The 22,507-nt window shown below is 46.0% G+C and overlaps 3 protein-coding genes across 7 annotated transcripts in view; 2 read left to right on the forward strand and 1 right to left on the reverse strand.

Annotated features, from left to right (window-relative positions):
* Positions 1-937: 937 nt before the first annotated feature.
* Lmln2 (leishmanolysin like peptidase 2) lies at positions 938-7,009 on the forward strand. Its single transcript, XM_032918198.1, has 14 exons — positions 938-1,223; positions 1,341-1,434; positions 2,276-2,327; positions 2,716-2,859; positions 3,149-3,274; positions 3,451-3,535; positions 3,663-3,808; positions 3,889-4,054; positions 4,360-4,429; positions 4,507-4,603; positions 4,703-4,975; positions 5,496-5,722; positions 5,885-6,064; positions 6,783-7,009. The coding sequence occupies exons 1-14, from the start codon at positions 938-940 to the stop codon at positions 6,931-6,933; spliced, it is 2,097 nt and encodes a 698-aa protein (XP_032774089.1). The 3' UTR covers positions 6,934-7,009.
* A 602-nt stretch (positions 7,010-7,611) lies between these two features.
* Positions 7,612-12,021, reverse strand: C12H14orf119 (chromosome 12 C14orf119 homolog). Of its 2 annotated transcripts, none has more exons than XM_032918200.1 (2): positions 11,916-12,021; positions 7,612-8,553 (listed from the first exon to the last, which is right to left on the reverse strand). In XM_032918200.1, exon 2 carries the CDS (start codon positions 8,550-8,552, stop codon positions 8,124-8,126), a length of 429 nt encoding a protein of 142 aa, XP_032774091.1. In that variant the 5' UTR covers position 8,553; positions 11,916-12,021; the 3' UTR covers positions 7,612-8,123. The 2 variants fall into 2 exon arrangements, with proteins under 2 accessions (XP_032774091.1, XP_032774090.1); XM_032918199.1 differs by lacking the exon at positions 11,916-12,021 and adding an exon at positions 11,636-11,896.
* Acin1 (apoptotic chromatin condensation inducer 1) overlaps positions 11,944-22,507 on the forward strand; it is a 44,963-nt gene continuing 34,399 nt past the window's right edge. For 3 of the 4 annotated variants that reach the window (XM_032918201.1, XM_032918203.1, XM_032918204.1), the window contains exons 1-4: positions 11,944-12,286; positions 13,693-13,758; positions 19,904-20,015; positions 20,387-20,506. In XM_032918201.1, the coding sequence (XP_032774092.1) occupies positions 11,975-12,286; positions 13,693-13,758; positions 19,904-20,015; positions 20,387-20,506 (610 nt within the window). In that variant the 5' untranslated portion in view covers positions 11,944-11,974. The remainder of the gene's footprint in view (positions 12,287-13,692; positions 13,759-19,903; positions 20,016-20,386; positions 20,507-22,507) is intronic. The other variant, XM_032918205.1, reaches the window with a different exon arrangement.

The following is a 22,507-nucleotide window of genomic DNA, read 5'->3' on the forward strand; positions in this document are numbered from 1 at the left end:
GAAAAGCAGGTCTTGTCAGGATCTAATAGGCCAGAGACCTCCTCAGACTGTTCCCTCCCACCTCTGAGAGGTGTGGAATTTGGGCTGGAGATGTTAAGAAAGGCTTCCCAGAGTGAGGTGGGAGCTTCCCACAGGAAAGGTCGGAGCTGGGGAAGAATGGTGGCCAATCAGAGAAGACACTTCAGAAAAGCACAGTAGGAGGCAAGAAAACAATAAAGTCTCCAGGACTTCTTAAAAAAAAGTCTTTGAACTTCTGTTAGGTCCACCTAAGAGTTAATCTTCCCTCTCCTGGGAAGCAGTGGGCGGACTCTACAAAGTGTCATAGGCCCATCCGGCAGCCCCCAAAGGAGATAGCAGCCAACCTGCGTGTTTGTTGGGCACCTGCTGACAGTACCACACAGGTGCAGAACTTTCCTAAAGGTCTCACAGCTTAGAGGCTGGCCCAGTACAGCGCAGGACCTGTTTGTTCTCCGCCAGAGAGATAGCAGGCATCCACCAACAACACCCACAAAACCAACAAAACCAACAAAACCAAAAGGTGCCACCACCACCCCATTCCTCATCCACTACACAGCTAACACTTTTGTTGCTGTTGGTGGTGGGTTTTTTTTTTTTCTTTTGGGGGCGGTGGTGTCCCAAGGCTTCCTACTGAGAAAGACAGGGGACTGGGAATGCGGTGTAACCCCTCTCTAGAAAAATAAACTGAAGGCTCAGAACGGTACTCCTCTGTCCAGCATCCGCCCCTGGCACCCTAGAGGAGACGCCTTCAACCCCTGTGGCTCAGGCCTGACCTCCCTTATGGGAAACTGTAGACTCAGTCAACAACTTCCAAAACTTCTGAGAATTCGGAGAGTGATGCAGGGTGTGTGGAGAGAGGGCGGAAATAAATGAGCAAGCCACGGCAGACTGGACCCAGGGAAGGCCGAGGAGACATAGAATGAAGATGTGGTGGCTACTCCTCCTTGGGGCGGCCGCAAGCAGATGTCTGCATGAGGAAACCCAGAAGTCTGTGCGCCTTCTTAGGCCTCCTTTCCCCCAGATGTCCACACACTTCCGCTCCTCAATCCTTCCTCTCCCTGGCTCCCCTGAGCCTCAACCCCTTAGAATCCAAACGCACTATACAAGAGGTCCTGTACCCAGTGAGGCTCGGGATCTTGACGGGGAAGCTCGAGCCCTGGCTGCAGTGAAAGAGACCACTCGAAGGATTCAGGGGATCCTAGCAGGTATGTGAGGAGACAAGAAGTATCCGGGAGGGCTGAGGCAGCGGGGTCTAAAAAGAGTCCTTCACAGCAAAGGACTCGCAGTCGATGAGGTGAAGAACCCGTTCTCTTGTCTTAAAGTTCTTCCGGTACGAGGACCTCTGCTTCTGAGCCGAGACCCTGCACAATACTGCCATGCTGTCTGGGGAGACCCCGATACCCCAAACTACCATAGGTGAGTTTGTCACTGTTTGATTTTGAACCGGGGACAAGGGACTGAAGTGCGTATTTTACATGCCCTAGCATACCTTGCTTCCAGGTTCTCCCAGCATCCCTCAGGCTCTACCTGGCACACCCTGTCCCCAATCCTGAACTTTCCAACCCAAGGGCTGAACTGCCTTCCCCCCAGAGGTTCTTCCCTATATAATCCAGACATTTTGCGCACTCTCTCTCTTCTTTTCTCTTCTCTCCTCTCCTCTCCCCTCCCCTCCCCTCCCCTCCCCCCCTCTCTCTTTTTCTCCCTCCCCTCCCTTTCCCCATGGCCCCCTTGGGGCCAGTGAACTCACCCGAGTGCAGCTTCCTAATAAACCTGCCTTTAATATAATCTCATCTGGCTCAAATTGGCTCATTTTACTGACGGCGGACAAATAACCTATGTTGTGTTTTATAAAAAGCCAAGTATATGTTTTATAGAGCACAGTTGGGTGGGGTGGGAGGGGTGCCTCTGCGGGCCCATGCTGAGTTATCAGCCATACCACAGGGGTATAATGTAAAATAGAGTTTAAGGCATGGAAAGGGGAGTTGAGAAGGGAGTAGAGACAGAGAAAGGGGAGGGGCAGGAACACATGGAGAGAAGGGGGAGGGGAAGGGGAGAGAGGGAGAAAGGGGGAGGGGAGAGAAGAGAGTCAAAGAGAGAAGGGACACAGAGGGGGGGGGAGACAAACAGACCCTTTTATAGCAAGCCAGACCTACCTGGCTGTCGCCAGGTAACTTGGGCCGAGCCTAGAAGGAACACCAACAACTAAAGTCTTCTTCAAAGGCATCTGTTTCCAGCTCACGTCTGAACGTCTTGACAGGTGCAGCCTCTTGAACCCAGGGTACAAAGGAGAGAGTTGCCTCGGAGTAAAGGTGAGATTAACTCTCCAGTCTCGGGCATCTGAAGGGTTCTAACCTACTTAGACACCCCCCCCCCAATACCTGAGTATGTAAAAGGAACAGTCGGATGTGTGGAATTGCCCTCCTGTCTGCTTGTCATAGCAATGCACACTCTGTAGTCTGCATTAAAGCAGAGATCTGGGGGGAGGCTAGAGACGTAACTCCACTTTTCAGTTTTTTTAAACTCGGGTTTGAACCTTACACATGTTACAAAGGGCTCTGAGCTGTAACTACTCAGCTAGAAATCCGATTTCAACTGGCCACCTGGATGGTACTGAGGCAGCCCCAAGATGTCTTCTTCCTCTTAGTATCTAGTTTCTACCCATCTGCTAAGCTTATACTAGATTTCATTCCCTGGCAGATACCTGATGCCCACCTGCGTGGTTATTCCTTGTGGCCAGAGCATGGTCTGCCCCAACTAATCCAGCCAGATGGCCCTGGCGTCCAAAACGCTGATTTTCTCCTGTATGTGCGGGTTGCCCATACTTCCAGATGTCACAGAGAGGTGAGGTTCAAAGCCGATCTTTTCCCTGACTCTGTTGCTCTCAAATGTTAGACTTTGTTAAGGAGGGAGACGGAAATAGCAGTTTTACTGAATTGCGCTTCTTAGGTACAGTTTGGAATAGTCTGATAAAGCTTGACTTGTGTGGGAACTAAGAATCTTCCAGGCTGCCCATGGGCGCTACCCCAGCAGAACTGTATAGAGCCCCTGCTTCCTCTGTCTCAGGAAGATTCCATCTACCTGTTCTATCCCCCTTTCCTTTCGACTCTCCCTTCTCCTGGTCTGTTTGCAGCCCTCTGTCATAGCCTATGCTGCCTGCTGCCAGCTGGACTCAGAAGACAGGCCCCTCGCTGGTACCATTGTCTACTGTGCCCAACATCTCAGCAGCCCGAACCTCGGCCACGACGATATTGTCATGGTGACTGCTGCATGATGAATGGGAGATGAGGCCGGGGGTGGTAGCCTCCCATGAAGTGGGAGAACCTACAGGGGATGGCTCAGGTGTCTTTAGCTCTATGAAGAGCTGGTTGCGCGGAAGGGCTCTAGGCTTCTGCTACAGAACTAGGCCCTCGCTCAGTAGCCATTTGCTCTTAGGCTACATTGCATGAACTGCTGCACGCTCTGGGTTTTTCTGGACAGCTCTTCAAGATGTGGCGAGACTGTCCCTCAGGACTCAGTGGTAAATGGGAGGAATGTGGGAATGGCCAAACTATGATGTCAATGCGGGGCAGGGGGAGTTCACGACCTTCCAGTTCTATTTCACCCTTCCCTCTCCTCGTGTTGCCTTCTCCCCTTCTTGAAGCCAGCTAGAGAGAATTGTTCTACAAGAAAACAGGTGACCAGACGCGATGAACGGGGACAACTGCTTCTCACCACTCCAGCTGTCAGCCGCAGCCTAGCCAAACACTTGGGGGTGCCTGGGACTTCGCTGGGAGTTCCTTTGGAAGAAGAGGTGAGAGAGAATACAACCTTGGGATGATGGGAGAAAGAGTAGCCCAATGGCAACCAGCCATCTGCTACCTTATCCAACAGGGCTCTTCACACTGGGAGTCCAGATTACTTCAGGGCTCTATAATGACCGCTGCCTTCGATGGTGCCCAGCACACTCGACTTGACCCAATAACCCTTGCTGCCTTCGAAGATTCAGGCTGGTATCAGGTCAACCACAGTGCGGCAGAGGAACTTGTGTGGGGCCAGGGTAAGGAATAAGAAAGAGCTGCAAGACACCAGAACCCAAGTCAGCTTTGCGGGAAGTGAGATAGTCTGAGTTACTTGCCATTAAGGTATAATTCAAATTGTGAGCAGGGCTGGTGCGGAGAGATCTCTGTGGCTTCGTCTTTTGGTTTTTGAAGCTACATAGCTCTGTCCTCCTGGAACTCACTTTGTAGACCAGGCTGGCCTGAAACTCAGAGCTCTTACTCCCAAGTTCTGAGATTAAGGCATGTGCCACCCCGCCCTGCTGAGCTGTTATCTCTGTGCTTTCTCATCTTATTGGACAAGCAGGCTCCGGCCCAGACTTTGGTCTGGTGAGCACATGCAGGAATGGATCCTCAGACTTCTTCTGCACCGGCAGGTATGTGCTGAGTGGGCACGGGACAATACAACTGTCGGTTTGCCTAGTGTCATCTCTCTTTTGTCCCTTCTGCACAGTGGGCTGGGCTGTCACTACCTGCACCTGGACAAAGGAAGGTGTTCCTCCGACCCAATGCTAGAAGGCTGCCGCATGTACAAACCCTCAGCCAATGGGGTGAGTGAACCACAGAAGAGACCGCGCAGGCCCAGGAGGTATCAACCTCTACCTGCGGCATCGGCATCGCGCTGTTCTCTCCTTTTCCCTGAACCACAGAGTGAATGCTGGAAGGAGGAGAGTGGACTCCACACCAGAGCGGAAAACCCCCGCGGGGAGATCTACCATATGCACAGCCGCTGCTTCCTTGCCAACCTTACCTCCCAAGTGCTCTCCAAAGACAAGACCAGCCAATCCTCGGCAGCACCACTCTACCTGGAGGAAGGTCCCACGGGCTGTTGTTATTTACATCAATGCACCCACAAGGGAGCCTACGAGGTTCAAGTGGAGGGATCACCGTGGATCCCCTGCCTTCCGGGGAAGGCTGTTCAGGTGAGAAATAACGTATGAGTAGTCAGAGCACACAGGCAGGAAGGTTCAGCTTCTTTGGAGTCTTTTTTTTTTTTTCTTTTCTTTTCTTTTCTTTTTTTTCGGAGCTGGGGACCGAACCCAGGGCCTTGTGCTCGCTAGGCAAGTGCTCTACCGCTGAGCTAAATCCCCAACCCTTCTTTGGAGTCTTACTCTAGTCCAGGCTGGCCCAGAATTAGCTATATAGCCCGGGTCAGCTTCAATCTTGTGATAAGCCTTAGCTTCTCATAGACTGGGATTACAGATCATCAAGCCTAATGTCCAGCTTGCTTTTTGAAATGTCTTATTTTTATCCTATTTATGCATTTACTCAGCAGAGCTGGGGGCCAACCCTGGGATATTCTGAGCCGCACCCTCCGCCCCTGGAAAACCTTCTTTTTCTAAGTATCTCCTTAGCCCGTGACTGATTAAGCATATACCGGTTAGAGAGTAACCCTAAGCAAGTAATTGAAGCTGTGACCTGTACCCTGCTGTTCCCTTGCAGATACCTGGGTACCATGGCCTTCTCTACTGTCCCCAAGGCCGGCTGTGTCTGAGTGAAGGTGTCAGTGTTGCCACTTCTCAACCGATGAGCTTTACAACCCAAGACCTGGTATTCCAGCTGTCTCTAAGACTAACAGGGACCCTGGGCCGCTCTCTGGGGAAGGGACAGAGAGAAGAGCTTGCTGAGGTAGTTCTGGAGGCTCTGGTGACAAGAGCTGGCACTAGCAGGTAAAGGGACAGTCCCACCTACTTAGACAGTGGACCACAGAGTACTCAAGTGCTTTCTCTCACTTTCTTCTGCACCCTGTTCCTCCGACTCTGGAAACTACACTTAGCTCTTTGGATGCTCTCTCAAGCACTCCTCCATTATAGATCCCAATGTCTGTTCAGGTGTTATTTCTACAGCCCATCCATCACCACGAGCTTGGTATTCACTGTGAGTATGTGGAAGCCTTCTGGCTGCCAAGGGCCGTCCACTGCTATGCTACATAGGACCCTGACCCTGATTCTTCAAAAGAAACCCCTCCAAGTATACCACGGAGAAGCCATCTTTACCACAGAATATAGCAAGTAAGGTTGTGCCCCAGATGGTAAACTTTGTCATTTGAATCCCTGCTATGCAGAAAACTGAAATTGTATTTGGGAAGCATGCATTTGTATGTGCCTACTGTATCCTAGATGGGATGATGTATGTCAGTAAACAGATGCCCAGCATCACCTTAAGTCCATCGAACAGTAATAGGGCCCCATTCCTAGAACTTAGGGATTTCTATTGTCTTGGCTTTGGTTTTTGTTTTCGAGGGGGAAGGGTTAACACAGGGCTTCACTGTGTAGCCCTGGCTAGCCTAGAAATTACTGTAGTAAGTTACCTAATATAGAGCAGATGAACCTTGAACTCACGGAAATCCATCTGCATCCTCCCCAAATTTTTTTTTTCCTTTTTTGAGCACCAGACTGACCTCAAATTTACTATAGAGCTGAGGATGATCTTGAACATCTAATCCCCCTGCCTCTGGAGTACTGGAGTCATATTGTAATTGTGCCATCACACCTCTCTCAAACAGCATTCAGGCAATCTAGCTACCAAAACAGTCTCTTCCCATATCTAGTCCTCACCATCAGCTATTTCAGTACTGAGGCTGCTGGAGACTTGGATCTTAGTCCTATCCCTACATTTTGGGTTTTACCTTCCCTTTCACTCATCGGTCTGCTCTAGTACTTGACTCAAACAGGTCTCCATTTCCTAATGCCAAGCACGACTACAGAGCAGTGCCTTTCATGTTCCTAGGCTGCAGACTTCCTTGGACCATAGCTCCTCTGTGGCTGAGCTACTTCTGTACACTGGCTTCTGTCTGCTGTTGCTAATTCTGCTGGGTGCACTGGGAACTCTGGCTTATCAGAAACGAGCTAGGCTCCAAGTGGAACCATCTACCACTTAACCATCACAGGAACTGTATGGTACAAGAGATCAGGTTAAAGCAGATGTGATGCCACTTGGAACGTAACTGCCAAATGTCAGCCAGCAAGACGGCCACCTGAGTTGATTCCTAAGGAGCCACAATGTGGAGAAAACCCGTTCCGCAAGGTGTCCTGACTTCCACATGTGCATGGTGGCTCATGAGTACTCCTACATAGATGTGCATGCACACAGTCAGAGTGGCTCTTGTAGAAGACCCAAGCACCACCAACATTGGGTGGCTCACAACATTCCATAACTGTAGTTCCAGGGGATCTGACATTGTTCTTTCCTCTGTGAGCACTATCATGTAAATGGTACATACACATAACATGTAGGTCCTCATGCATATATGTAATTATAAGTAAAAGAGCTCTGGATGGGAAAACCTACTCACTTTAAACCGCTCTACTTCCTCCAGAACAGACTTTGCCAGGCTGTCAGCTTTATCACAGCTTTGCCATGTGTAAATGTGGAGCCTCGCGGTGAAGAGCAGTCTTTATTATGCTACCCTCTCCCCCAAATCAACAGTTTCACTTGTGAAGACTGCTGTCCACCAGCCCCAGGAGGCCGCGCATGCTTTGACGAGGGTGCTCCTATTTAATACTTAGCTGGTTTTCATTGCTGCGCAGAGTCAAACGATGTGAATAATCAGTAATTATTTCTTTCTCTCAATTTTTCTTAATTTTATTAAATCACCGCTGGGAAACCCAGCAGTTGGGAAATTACATAATTATGTTAGAGTTGGGTAGATGTGGTAAAACCAGCCACATCTGGGCCAGCTCTGGACTCGAGTTACAAGATACTGGTTCCTGGTTAGTTATAGTGACAAAAGCAGTCATTAAATCCTTGAGATTTAGACATGTCCTGTAAAAAAATCAGATTTGCTAAAAATGGAGAGAGTCCAAGTGACGTACTGCCAGGGTAAAACAGTGTTAGCACTCAACAGGAAGTTCATGCCAAAAAAATCTTTTTAAAGGCAGAGTCTCACTTTGTACTGCTGGCTGGCCTGGAACTTGCTATGTAGACCAGGCTGCTTCCTGAGTGCTGGAATAAACGGTGGACCACTACCCTGGCAGTTCAGGTGATTCTTTAAGTGACACAGTTGCACTGAATCATCACTACAGTCATGGCCTTGGCGTGATCACGTCATTCGCTTGATCTGAATACCTGTCAGTCCTTACCAGCAGTGGCAGCCACTGCTTGGTAAAATTTTGCCACGAAATCTGGCTCACCGACCTCCAGCTGCCTGACAAATTCATTGCGCTCCTGCTCAGCCCAACCTCGAAACCACTGATCCCAAAGACGTAGCTGACACTCAAAGATACACGGTGGTCGACTTGCCGCAGATACACTGAGCTGCTCCAGACCATCCAGCAGTAGCTGCACCTTTCCTGGCACTGCCTTAGCGACCAGGTCTTGGAGAAAACGTTCCCGCTGGGGACCTGACCAACTGGCAAACCAGTGAAGAACACACTTCATCTCCTGGGAAGTGATGTAAGACATTGGAGGTGGGGAAGAGTTGGCAATGTCATCAGGCACTGAGGGTAACACAGAAGGGAAGCAGGGTGGCACTGATGTGGAAGACGATTCCAGTGGCATCCTGAAACAAACAAAGCTCTGTTAATACACTCTCTGGCAAGCGCAACCAGAACATTACCTTATAAGCAATAAACCCTACTGCACCCAATCAGCATCCACCAATTCAATCTGTAGGAAAACAACAGGACCCTTTCTTATGGACTTCACTACATATGTGCAGCCCCAGACTGGCTGGGAATTTGGTCCTCTTGCTTCAGCTTCTTGAATAATACAAATGCACTTAGCTACACCCACAGGTAAGAAGATCCTTTATTTTTATTTCTATACAACTCTCTTAGGGAAACCACCCAAGAATAACTTCACTTGGTATTTGCCAGTCTTACTTCCTTTTCAACACCACTATCTAAAGCCAGGTGTGGTGCTCAGGCCTATAACCTCAGTGTGGAGAAAGCCGAGATGAGGGACTGCCAAGAATTCAAGGCCAACGTGGACTACACAGGTACAAAGTAAGTTCCAGGCCAGTCTAGCCTACAGAGTGAGGCCCTATTTCAAAACAACGAAAGAACAAAAAACACAAGCCCGGCATGGTGGCACACATGGCAGAACTGGTAGAGGCAGAAGTACCAAGAGTTAAAAGATCAGCCTTAGTCACATTATGTTCTAGGACAGTCTGAAACTCTTGGTCCAAAAAACAAAAAACAAACAAATACCCTACCTGACCAGTGCTTCTTCCTGCCTTTGTTCCAGCACATTAACTTTTATTTACATTTATTTGATGCTAAATTTATTCACATGCTGGAAGTTTTTGTTGCATCAGTCTCTTCTGGGATGTCTTTTCTTCTTTGTAGCCTCCTCTTTTAGCTCAGGAACAGCTTTTAGTGAGAATCATTTCAATGTGGCAGACAAGCTCACATGTGAGTTTATCTGACTCTAGTTTGGGTGTTTTCCTCTGGATTGTCAGTGACCACAGAATCTATATCAAAACCTGTAAGTTCAGCATTTTCAAGCACGTATAGCAAAACTCCAGCACTCTTCTGAGGCTACCAATCATATGTCTAGACCTACTGCTTGTCGGCACACTTACAAATTCTACTGTTACACTGTCTATACTGCTTCTTTAAAGGGACACCTTTCAGACACTGGGTGGCTTTTTAGGTACACATAGCCTTGATGGCTTGGTAATTTCATAGGTGACAGAGACCTGAACGCCTTGGTTTGAATGATTTGGGGGCAGAGGTTTCTGCATCAAGAGTAATCATTTTCCCAGGCTACCTTGGGTCTTAGAAAAAAATCTCACAGGCCTCAAATTCAAGATCTTCTGCCTGAGCCTTGAAGCGTTGGTGTTACAGATTACAGACATGTCACCTACCCATAAGCCTCTCAGTCTTGTGTACCCTAGGCTACACTAGTTTCATGAACTGTGAAATGTCACCATACCATTTCTGTGATGCTAGAGACAGAATCTGGCAAGCTAAACAAGCACTCTACCAATAGAACTATATCCCCCACCTACTTCTTATAAATGATCTTAAAAACAACCAATTGAGGGGCTAGGAAGACAACTGTTCCAAAGTTAAATTCACTTTCTGCTCTCCAGAGCACTCATGTCAAGTGACTTGAAAGCACCTGTAGCTTCGGCTCCTGAGCTGAACTGTGAACTCCATGAGACAAGCACACACCCGTAGACAGACACACATATACACAAAATAATAAAAACGAACCAGACAGTGGCAGAGCATGCCCTTAATCCCAGCACTCAGGAGGCACGCGCAGGCACATCTCTAGTTCATGGCCAGCCTGGACTGCAGAATGAGTTCTAGGATAGCCAGGGCTACACAGAGAAACCCTATCTTAAAAAAAAAAAAAAACCCCAAACAAATAATAAGGAAAAACAAGCCATTGAGGCCATTGGGAACACAGTAAGAACTGATCACAAACCTAAACAGAAAACACATGTCTTGCTTGTTCTCTCTAAAATTAATGTGCACAGCTTTTTAAATTTTGGTACAAGCGACTAGTCCCAACCTAAATGTTGATTTTTCCACAGTTACATGCACTGTGTGTTGGGAGTGGAGACAAGAGGCAAGAACCTTCTGTTCAAAGTACAAGCAACTGGTCCCAACCTAAATGCTGATTTTTCCCACAGTTCCCCACTGTGTGTGGGGGTGGGACGTGGGGGGTGGTCATGAGACAAGAACCTACTGTACAATGTATAAACCACCTCTGAAACCTGTCAAAAATGTTTATGTTCTATGACCCCCTTATTAAATTCTCTACCACACTAGTAAATTTTGGAGCAGGCTAGGTAAAGTTCTTGTCTCAAGGTAAGATAAGGGTTAGAAAATCAGAAGCCACTTTATTAAAGTTCTGAAGAAAGTCCTTTTGCTTCTTTCTTGACTTCGGTAACCTAAAAAGTGTGATATGGATGCACACGTGTCTCTCAACAGTTTTCCTTAATGCTTTTTTTTTTTTCCCGGAGCTGGGGACCGAACCCAAGGCCTTGCGCTTCCTAGGCAAGCGCTCTACCACTGAGCTAAATCCCCAACCCCTTCCTTAATGCTTTATGCCTACAAGTACCACTCATTTTGCATCATGGATGCAAGTGTCAGTCAACTTATTCCAAAATGCTTTAGACCTACAGTTTGTATCTCCAACAAGGAAAACCTTCAACTCTCTAGGACCTAAATTTCTACCTGTTCCTACTTCTCCGAGTTGGAAAATTTGGATCCATGAAGAAAAGAATACCTAAACGTCAGTTCTAAGTCCCGGTTCAGGGTGACTGCCAGTTTCAAAGTGGCCCTACAGGGAGAAGTTTCTCCTAAAACTTCTCTTTTTCAGAGAAAGGGAATTATTTACCCAGGCTTTTTTACATTTACATGGCTTCCACTGTAAACTTAAATTCGATGTCATTAATAAATTTGCTGTCTGAGATCAAAGACACAATGCTACTTTTTCCCACGTTTGGAAGCAGCAGGTCTCTTTATTCCTTAGCCACACAGGACAAAGCATTTCTTAGACCGAGTGGCTGGGATATAGAGGATGGGGACAACAGAGATTTCGCCAGGGAGCAGAAGGGTTCCCCAAAAGAAAACATTCAGACACCAAGTCTTATCCGGCCTAGGAGAAATTTCTTTTCCTCTTACCTCCCTTTTCCCCTTGGAGGGCGCCCAGAGATCACAAGAGTGCTTCAGCTCCTGCTCCAACTCCCCAAGTCTCTTCCATGTTTCCGGAAAACCCTAAGTACAGCCAGCCCCAGTAACCCACGCACTTCCGGTCCGGAACCAGCCCCAAGTACCCAAGTGCCCCAGCGCCTCAGCCCTCAAGTCCGGAGATAGCCGAATATCTCCGATTATGGGTATGCCAGATTCGAGGGCTTCCGAATAGATTCGATTCAAAGCCTCGGCAAGACGAAAACAAACGAACCTGAAAGTAAAATGGGAGGAGCCGGCCGCTAGGCAGATGGAAAAAGCCGATTGGTACCGATGTGGAGACGGAAACGACCGAACAGTTCCGGAGGAACCCGGGGAATTCTGAGCGGTAATAGAGGGGTAGACTATGGCAGTGGGCGGGGCCAGTTCGGTACGTTCGAAGGGCGTTGGCGGAAATTACCGAAGATGCCCGAAGCCGTCGGGACGGACCCGAGTACCTCACGCAAGATGGCGGAGCTGGAGGAGGTGACTCTGGACGGGAAGCCTCTTCAGGCTCTGCGGGTGACCGACCTGAAGGCCGCACTGGAGCAGCGAGGCCTAGCCAAGAGCGGGCAGAAGAGTGCCCTGGTCAAGCGGCTCAAAGGGGTGAGAAGTCAGCGTTGCCGAGGTGTCGGAGGGGAGCGGACCTGGTAGAGACGAGTCTCCGCTGCGGCGCAGGCGCAGTGTCCGGGCTCGGCGCGAGCTCTCTCAGGCCGCCAGCGCGAGCCTGCAGATCCACGCGCACGGTGGTTGGTGTGGCTGGCGCTGGAATAGAGATAACGCCGGTTCCCGCCTTAACGGCAGCGGCGCGAGCCCAAAATGGGAGGGTGCGCGCTACTCTCCCGGAGTGTCTTAAGCTCCTTCCTTCTTCCCCCACCCCCTCCTTGTTTGTGTCTGTGTTTTCGGCGCATGCGCTGCAGAAGGAGTTAAATCCCTCTACAACCACCGGTGTGGCTGGCCTTAAGGGGGCGAGCAGGGCTGTGTCCGAGTTAGGGATACAGTTGGGCGGATGGGGTTGGTGTCTGTGTCTGCAGTAGTACATTTTGGATAGGGTAAAAAATGTCCGCTTGACTAGATTAAAACCTTAGATGAAGGAAAACCTTGATAGAAGGACTTGGTCAGAGACGGGTGTCTAATTTTTAGGGAATCGAGAAACAGTCTGGATAAGAATTTGGTGAATATTGGTGCGAGAGGTGAGACAGATTACTTTAGGCTGGGGATTTTGTATCGGTTTGAGCAGTGAGAATGAGCTTGTTGTCGTGAGGTATACATACTGTGTATTGGTTTGGTGTAAATGGAGGGAAAGAAGGTGAGACGGACTAGTGTAATTGAGTTCATTAGGGTACGTGGCTCATAATACTGATAGGGACTCGGTCAGTTCAGGGTTTGAGTTGACAGACCGTTGCTTATCCCGAAGCTGACAGTTTGTGGGTGGGTGTGGATTAGGTCAGACCACAGGTTACAAGGTCTGTGGTTAGTTTCTCGGTGAAGTTTTTAGTACATTTGATTTGTCTGGGTGTCAACACTGATGGAAATTGTGCAGGTTCATTTAAGTAGTTTTAGTTCTGAGAATCAAATAATAGTCAAATCTAAATTAGCAGCCTAGTGTTGGTTTCATGTAATTTGAAACTTGTTTGAGTACTTGTATTATTTTTTTGCCTGTATTACCAGATTTAAAAGTGGCTCCTAGTCAAAATTGCAGACAATAACAGGAGTTCTAGTTCTGATTCTGCCACTTTTGCTGATTTTTTGTGACATAGCCAGGTCACTGATTCTTTGTGTGCCTGTATTTTACATCCGTATACTTGGGAGCAGTAACCATGGCTACCTTTAAGTGACTTATGAAGATGAATGAGAACAATATTAATAAAGGGCTTTTAGGCTCTGTGAAAGGAATGTAGTATAAATGTATATTTAAGTAATTTAGTGAAAAGGCTGTGGGAGAGGTAGAGATCTGGAGTGCTTTTTTGTTCCCCCTCCTGGTTTCTGATTTTTGCTCTTCTTTATACCAGGCTCTAATGCTAGAAAATTTACAAAAACACTCAACACCCCATGCTGCATTCCAGCCAAATTCTCAGGTAAGAAAAAAGGTTTGTTTAGATAGAATGGGCTATTTGGAGAAAACGGTAAATGGGAAGACTTGGTGGTGTCTTCCATGTTTATCAGAAACAGAATTTTCTTGTTTTTTTTATTGCAAGTGATCTCAGTTACTGGGTTTTTGTTTTGTTTGTTTTTGTTTTGTTTTTTAAGGTCTATTTTTATTTTATGTGTGTGGGTGATTTGCCTCCAACGGGTGCCCACAGAGGCCAGGAGAGAATGTCAGATCCTCTGCAACTGGAGTTACAGACAGCTGTGAGCCACCATGTGGGTGCTGAATCGAACCTGGGTCCTCTATAAAAGCAGCCAGTGTCTTAACCATTGAGCTATCTCTCCAGCCGTCAGACAGTTGAATTCTAATCATCCTCAATTTTGCATAAAGACCTGGAGTTTTAAAAAAAAGAAAAGAAAAGAAAAAAATATATATATATATAAACAAAATCAAAGGAGCGCTGAATGAATTTTGAATTCTTTGAGTGTATCAAAAGTATCACTCTGATTAAGTGTGCCACAAGAATCTGAAGTCATGGGATTGGGGATTTAGCTCAGTGGTAGAGTGTTTGCCCAAGCGCATAAGGCCCTGGGTTTGGTCCCCAACTCCAAAAAAAAAAAAAAAAAAAAAAAAAAAGAATCTGAAGTCACTTGCCATCAGTGTAGGGGAAAGTTATCTTTGAATATAGATCTTTGAATATAGATTTAACAAAATATTTTTTCATCAAGAACTCTTTTATTGGTACAAATTTACTTTAAAGAATTTGATACTGTATTAATAAACCCTTATTTCTAGGACTAACTCTTAAACATCCTTAAAACCTTGATGACTTAGGACAAGGTACTTAACACTTAGAGACCTTTGTTTCTTTACCCGCAATAGGAAAAGTAGTTTGACTTAGTTCATGGTTTTATAACTGCTCTGCTGGGGTGTCTTAGGGGAAAAAACTTTGTTCTAAGAGTTCCTGCATAAATGTTTTTGTGATTGTTGTTGTGGGTTGAAACAGGGTATCTATGTCGCCTGCTCAGACTCAGGGCAGTCCCTCTACCCAGCTTCCCTAATGCTCCACCCTCCAGGTTTCTGCAAATATTTTATTTTGAAGACACTGTATAGTTAAAAACAAAATACAAATTTCTACACTATGTCATCTTGTAGGGTACTCTTCAGCTTTTAAACTCTTCATTTAATGTGTCACCCACTTAAAAGAAAATGCAGTGGTGTGTGGGCCCAGGACACTGGAAAATGTGCTTTTCTGTTCCCTTGCTAATACCTCATTAAACTCCAAGGCCCATCATCTAGTCAGCTTTGGGAGGTTACACAGCATTAAAGAGCTACCTAAAGGGCTGGAGAGATAGCTCAGTAGTCAAGAGTGCCTGACTGTTGCCCAGTGATTCAAACCAGAGCTCAAGATCTCAGCACCTATATCAGGCGGCTCACAAACATCTGTAGCTCCAGTGCCAAAGTCCCCTCCTGCTTCCAGGAACATGGCTGAGCACACAAACACATGTATATACTCACAGATACATGTAAACACACAGATAAATGAAGCTGAGAAGATGACTCGTTAAGAACACTTGTTTTTATAGAGTTTGCTCTTAATAGAGGACCCAGGTTTTGTTCCCAGTGCCCACCTGGTGGCTCACAGACATCCATAACTCAAGTTCCAGGGTCTCCTATATCCTCTTCTGCTCTGGACATCAAGCACACACATTTCTGTGCAGTTAAAACATCCATGCATGTAATAATAATCTTTAAAAAGCAATTCAGAAAACTGATTGAAATTCTCAATTCACAATTGTATCTTGGATTGTATTTTAGACTTTGAAGTTTTACTTGTGTTAACAAAGGTTTTGCAGCAAATACACTTGTTTTCTCATACTTAAAATGCACATTTCATCTGTGGCCATTGGGTGCTAAGGCACTTACTATCAGTGAAATAAGTATTTACTGTTAGAGAGTATGACAGAAAACACAGGAAGTATTGGATTGACTTCGTTTCTGAAGGTCTATAGGCATGTAAGGACTTGAGGAAGCAGAAGGACAAAGAATGATGTGTGCACGCCACAGAGAGACAGGGTTAACCCTGGGCTGGTTGCTTGGCTGGCTTGCTTTTTGAAGATTTTTTTGGCGGTGTTATTTTTGAAAACAGAGTTTCTCCGCATAGCCCTGGCTGCCCTGGAATTCCTGCCTCGGATTAAGGGCACGGGCCATAATACCTGGCATGCTGGAGGGGTTCTTTTCACTCAAAAAACAAACAAACAAAAAAAACCCCAAAAAACAAACAAACAAAACTGTTGGTTGGTTGGCTGGTTTGGAGTTTTTGAGGCAGGGACTTAATGGTGTATGTAGCCCAGGCTGGACTCAAACTTAGGCACTCTTCAGCCTCAGCTTCTCTGGCGCTATGCTTGCAGGCATAAGCCATATGCCCGTCCCTTTCCATGGTTTATTTTGTGTGTGGGGGGGGTTTTTGTTGTTGTTTGTTTGTTTGTTTGTTTGTTTTTCTGGAGCTGGGGACCAAACCCAGAGCCTTGAGCTTGCTAGGCAAGCGCTCTACCACTGAGCTAAATCCCCAACTCCATTTTGTGTGTTTTTTAATGGAAGTAATTAATGTATATTCCTTTCCTTGGTCTCTTGATTTCATGTATTTAAATACTATTTTTTATATTTATTTATATTTTATACATGTAAATGTTATGCCTGCAATTGTGTATTTGTGCCTGGTGCCCTCGGGTCAGAAGCAAGCATTGGATACCTGGAATTGTAGTTAACAGATGATTGTGAGCCACTGCCTACTAGGACTCAAACTCAGGACCTCTGTAAGAGCGAGCAGCCGGTGCTCTTAACCACTGCGCCATTTCTCCAACCCTGGACTTGAACTTTTTTTTTTTTTTTTTTCATGTTTCTTTTTTTCGGAGCTGGGGACCGAACTCAGGGCCTTGCGCTTGCTAGGCAAGCGCTCTACCACTGAGCTAAATCCCCAACCCCGACTTGAACTTTTGAGACAAATGACAAAATGTTTTCCTGGGTTGGTAGAGCTTGATCTTTTGGAGAAACTAGTACTTTTTTCTTTTCAGGTTTACTTATTTTTTAAAATCTGTTTCAGATTTATCTGACCAAGCCAGGGCAAGCTTGGGCTTTCTACATTTATTTACTGCTTGTATGAGTGTTTTACCTGTATGTATTCATGTACACTATGCCAATGCCTGGTGCCTACAGGGGTCAGAAGAAGGCCAGACACTGGAACTGGAGTTAAAGATGATTATGAGCTCCTGTGTGGATTCTAAGATCCAAACCTGGGTCTTTTGCAAGGGCAAGAGTTGCTTCTACCTGCTGATTCATCTCTCTAGCACTTATCTTTTTATGAGATAGGTACTCACTATGTAGCTCTGGATAATCTGGAACTCACTGTGTAGACCAGACTGGCCCAGAACTCAGAGATCTGCCTGCTTCTGCCACTCTAGTGCTGAGGTAAGATATGCATTATGTTGACTCTTCTCAGTTTTGAAGAAAATAGTACATTATTTTTATAATAATAATAACAATAATAATAATGATAATACATTTAAATGAAAAGGCATAATTCAGCCTGAGGATATAGCTCACCTGTACATATCTAGGTATAATCCCTAAAACAAACACACACAAACGCGCGCGCACACACACGCACACACACAGGCGCACATTTGGAGGTAGGGGATGCTGGTCTGGCATGGGGGGACAACAAGGTCCATTGAGGTAGCATACCTATACTATTCAAACTAGGATGCTGATGCCAAGGGATTGCAAGCCTAGACTATGTAGGGATACCTTTTCTCCAAAAGACACATAATTCCCTAGAATTCTTAGTTCTTTTCAGGTTACTTGTGTACTAACATAATCTTTAGACTGAATATTTTGGGTAAAAGATTTAATATAGTTTCTCTTTTTTTGCCATAGTGCTGTTGATTGTGATCTTTAATATAGGAACAGCTTAGAAAAAGCCTTCAGCTGGTCAGTGGTGGCGCACGCCTTTAATCCAAGCACACCAGGATGCAGATGCAGGCAGATCTCTTGAGTTTGAGGCCAGTCCAGCCTACAGAGCTAGTTTCAGGACAGCTAGAGCTAACAGAGAAACTGTGTCTTGAAAAGTCTTACAGACAGACAGACAGACAGACAGACAGAGACAGAGACAGAGACAGACAGAGCCTTCCAGGAGTTGTTTTTCTTGAGTTGAGATACATGGAGTAGACTTGCTCCGTGGAATTTTTCTCTTTTCTTGGTATACGTTCTTAGACTGTTTTCTTTTTATAATCTCTAAAAAATAAAGTCTTAAATATTTAGAAACTATCAGATTTTTGTTTAAATTCATGTTTCTTTATAAGGTAATTTGTCTTTGTAGTTATTTTTAACTTTAGTTTTGGGTTTGTTTTTTTTTCCTTTTCCTCTCTCTCTCTTTTTTTTTTTTTTAATCCCTTTATTATATATAAGTACACTGTAGCTGTCTTCAGACACCAGAAGAGGGTATCAGATCTCTTTACAGATAGTTGTGAGCCATCATGTGGTTGCTGGGAATTGAACTCAGGACCTCTGGAAGAGCAGTCGGGTGCTCTTAACCACTGAGCCATCTCTCCAGCCCTCCTTTTTTTTTTTTTTTTTTTTTTTTTTTAAGAATTATTTATTATTTTATTTATCTGAGTACACTGTAGCCGTCTTCAAACACACCATAAGAGGAGACATTGGATCCCATTATAGGTAGTTGTGAGCCACCATGTGGTTGCTGAGAATTGAACTCAGGACCTCTGAAAGAGCATTCAGTGCTCTTAACCACTAAACCATTTCTCCAGCCCTATTTTTTGGTTTTTTCAAGAAAGGGTTTCTTTGTGTAGCCTTGGCTGTTCTTGAATCTCTCTCTGTAGACCAGGCTGGCCTCAAACTCATAGAGATCTGCCTGCCTCTGCCTCCTAAGTGCTGGGATTAAAAGTGTGTGTGCCACCACCACATACCTTCATTTTAATTTTTTTTAAGGAGTAAAGTTTTTTTTTCTTTTTTTAAGATTTATTTCTTGTATGTGGGTACACTGTCACTGTCTTCAGACACACCAGAAGAGGGCATTGGATCCCATTACAGATGGTTGTGAGCCACCATGTAGTTGCTGGGAAATAAACTTAGAACCTCTGGAAGAGCAGTCAGTGCTTTTTTTTTTTTTTTTTTAATTTATTTATTTAATGTATATGAGTACACTGTAGCTGTCTTCAGACACACCAGAAGAGGGCATCAGATCTCATTACAGATGGTTGTGAGCCACCATGTGGGTGCTGGGAATTGAACTCAGGACCTCTGGAAGAGCAGTCAGTGCTCTTAACCGCTGAGCTATCTCTCCAGCCCAAGGAATAAAGTTTTTAATGACTTTTTGCCTGCATGTGTGTCTGTGTGAGGATTGGATCCCCTTGGACCTGAGGAATTACAGTCCTTCCCAGGTCCTCTAGAAGAGCAACCGGGGCTCTGAAACACTGACCCGCATAATTATTTTTAAAACATTTTAACATATCAAACTTAAATTTGCAACAGGCATTTCTAAAGCATTTTTTTTAAAGGGGGTTGGGCTGGAGCAATGGCTCAGTAGTTAAAGAGCTCCTCCAGAAGACCCAGGTGTGATTCTCAGTACCCAGTACTTTACATAGTGATGCATAGACAGACACACATGCAGCCAAAACACTGATACACATAAATAATTTTTCTTAAAAAGAAAGCTTTCATTATTTTTTAAAAAACTTCATTACAAAGAACTTTTGAATAAAAACATTATGTGGCTAAATTAACCAGACCCAAGGTATGCACATCACCTAGATATCTAGGTATCACATAACTCTAGAGTTAGAATAGCCATTCTGACGCTCTGGGGCTTCACAGTGGATTTTATACTTGGACTGTGTAAGTATATTTTTACATACATATCCACACGTGCACGCGTGCACACACACACATGTGGGCGCACAGACAGAAACAAAATAAAAAACTAAAAATCTAGGGCAGGGTTAAAAGCAGAAAGACAGCTTTGCATCTTATTTTCCGACTCGGGTGTCCATTACCTGTGCTCAGCCCTTCCCAGTCACCTCATGGCTGCCCTGCTTAGCCGTTCTTGTTCCTCTGCACAGATTGGGGAGGAGATGAGCCAGAACAGTTTCATAAAGCAGTACCTGGAAAAGCAGCAGGAGCTACTTAGGCAGCGCCTAGAACGGGAAGCTCGAGAGGCTGCAGAACTTGAAGGTAAGCTCGAATCGTAACTTCTAGCAAGGTCTTTGCTTTAATTTCTGTCACCAAGTAGATGAGTCTGGCTAATTCCAGGAAGAGGTCAGGTGAGGCTGCTGCTCATTTGCTTTCCATATTTCGTGAAGCCAGATGAGTTACAGTTTAACTTTGTCAGGGAGAGAGATGCTCAGTTTGAGTCTGAGAAGAGGAGTTAGAAATAAGTCGTGGCACCCTTTAGATGAGGGAGAGCTTACCTCCAGTGAGGCTTTCTCTTTCATGGTATCTATCTCTGTGTCTATAACTGTGCCCACCACCCCTTACTCCTGTGGAATTCTCACATGCTGAGCCCTTCACTCCCTCCCTGCCCCGACCCAATGTGTACTTTGCAGAAGCTTCAGCTGAGTCGGAGGACGAGATGACCCATCCTGAGGGAGTGGCTTCCCTGCTGCCTCCTGACTTTCAGAGCAGCCTGGACAGACCAGAGCTGGAGCTCAGCACACATTCACCTCGTACGTATCTCCCTCCCCACTGCGCTGTTTGTCAAGCCTGCGTAGTTGGTGGGGGAGGTAGTGATGCCTCCTTTCATGCTAAGCCTCCATGAAAGTCTGAGGAGAAGTCTGTGAAATTGATACTTGGTGTCTGATTTTAGAGAAAGTGTGTCCTCTTTGAAATATGGTTTTTGCTTACATGTTAATGGCTTGGTGTCTCATGAGTCAGTATGATTTCTCTATACCTTTTCAGCCTTTTGTGTCTGATTTAGCAACAGTCCCAGCTTATTTTCATCTACTTGTTGTATGTATATATCTAGTCTCCACCTCCCCATATTTGACATCTACTGCTTTATTATTCAACAATTTTTGATGTGTTTATAGATATGAGTGCTCTATTTGCATGTATGGCTGCATTCCAGAAGAGGGCATCAGATTTCAATATAGATAATTGTGAGCCACACCATGTGGTCGCTGGAAATTAAACTAAGGACTTCTGCAAGAGCAGCTAGTGCTCTTAACCTCTGAGCCATCTCTCCAGCCCTCAACAAATTTTTGCTGCCTGCCTGGTGTATTCCAGGATGTGCTAGACCCCAGGGTGTGCTAGACCTCAGGTGTGTGCTAGACCTCAGGTGTGTGCTAGACCTCAGGTGTGTGCTAGACCTCAGGTGTGTGCTAGACCCCAGGGTGTGCTAGACCTCAGGTGTGTGCTAGACCCCGGGATGTGCTAGACCCCAGGTGTGTGCTAGACCCCAGGTGTGTGCTAGACCCCAGGGTGTGCTAGACCCCAGGTGTGTGCTAGACCCCAGGTGTGTGCTAGACCCCAGGGTGTGCTAGACCCCAGGTGTGTGCTAGACCCCAGGGTGTGCTAGACCTCAGGTGTGTGCTAGACCCCAGGTGTGTGCTAGACCTCAGGTGTGTGCTAGACCCCAGGTGTGTGCTAGACCCCAGGTGTGTGCTAAACCCCAGGTGTGTGCTAGACCCCAGGGTGTGCTAGACCTCAGGGTGTGCTAGACCTCAGGTGTGTGCTAGACCCCGGGATGTGCTAGACCCCAGGTGTGTGCTAGACCCCAGGGTGTGCTAGACCCCAGGTGTGTGCTAGACCCCAGGTGTGTGCTAAACCCCAGGTGTGTGCTAGACCCCAGGGTGTGCTAGACCTCAGGGTGTGCTAGTCCTCAGGTGTGTGCTAGACCCCAGGGTGTGCTAGACCCCGGGATGTGCTAGACCCCAGGTGTGTGCTAGACCCCAGGGTGTGCTAGACCCCAGGTGTGTGCTAGACCCCAGGATGTGCTAGACCCCAGGTGTGTGCTAGACCCCAGGGTGTGCTAGACCCCAGGTGTGTGCTAGACCCCAGGATGTGCTAGACCCCAGGTGTGTGCTAGACCCCAGGGTGTGCTAGAGGAAAAGATGCCTGCCATAAGGGAATTGACAGTCTAGTAAGTAAATGGACACCTGATAAAATCATTGCGTAATTACAGTCCTGCTAGCACTGTTAAAGACGATGCGGAATTTTATAAACAGAGAGCTCTATATATAATTGGTTCAAACAAGATTACTTTTTCACGCTATTATAGAGACATTAGGTGCCTGACTTTCTGTAGTATCTCTGTAAAAGGCTATAAATGTAGCCTCTGTCACTTGGAAGACGAATTTTGTTCTGCTTGTTTGTTACAAGATCTCAATATATAGCCCTGGCTATCCCGAATCACACTAATGTAGACTAGGTTAGTGTTAAACACAGATCCACCTGCCTCAGCCTCCTTGGTGCTGAGATTAAAAGTATGTGCCACTCACACAGCAAAAATGAGGATTTTCAAGACATTGTGTATGTGTGGTGGTGGGCATTAGGTAGATGTGTAAGGCAGTGTGTAAATGAACAAATATTTTCAATTGTTAATACTGTTACTGGTTATCAGAAATGACAGTCCCTCCGTATTTAATACTTTTAGAAAATAAGTGTTTTCTTTTTCTTTTTTTTATTGGATATTTCTTTATTTACATTTCAAATGTTCCGTTTCCCGG

Source organism: Rattus rattus, chromosome 12 (genome assembly GCF_011064425.1).
Source record: "Rattus rattus isolate New Zealand chromosome 12, Rrattus_CSIRO_v1, whole genome shotgun sequence".
In the NCBI taxonomy this organism is placed as follows: domain Eukaryota; kingdom Metazoa; phylum Chordata; class Mammalia; order Rodentia; family Muridae; genus Rattus; species Rattus rattus.

Coding starts and splice junctions, on each gene's coding strand:
- Lmln2 (XM_032918198.1), top strand. CDS start 938: ATGAAGATGTGGTGGCTACTCCTCCTTGGGGCGGCCGCAAGCAGATGT. Junction 3,809..3,888: donor GAGTTCCTTTGGAAGAAGAG/GTGAGAGAGAAT, acceptor CTTATCCAACAG/GGCTCTTCACACTGGGAGTC. Junction 6,065..6,782: donor TTTACCACAGAATATAGCAA/GTAAGGTTGTGC, acceptor TCATGTTCCTAG/GCTGCAGACTTCCTTGGACC.
- C12H14orf119 (XM_032918200.1), bottom strand. CDS start 8,552: ATGCCACTGGAATCGTCTTCCACATCAGTGCCACCCTGCTTCCCTTCT.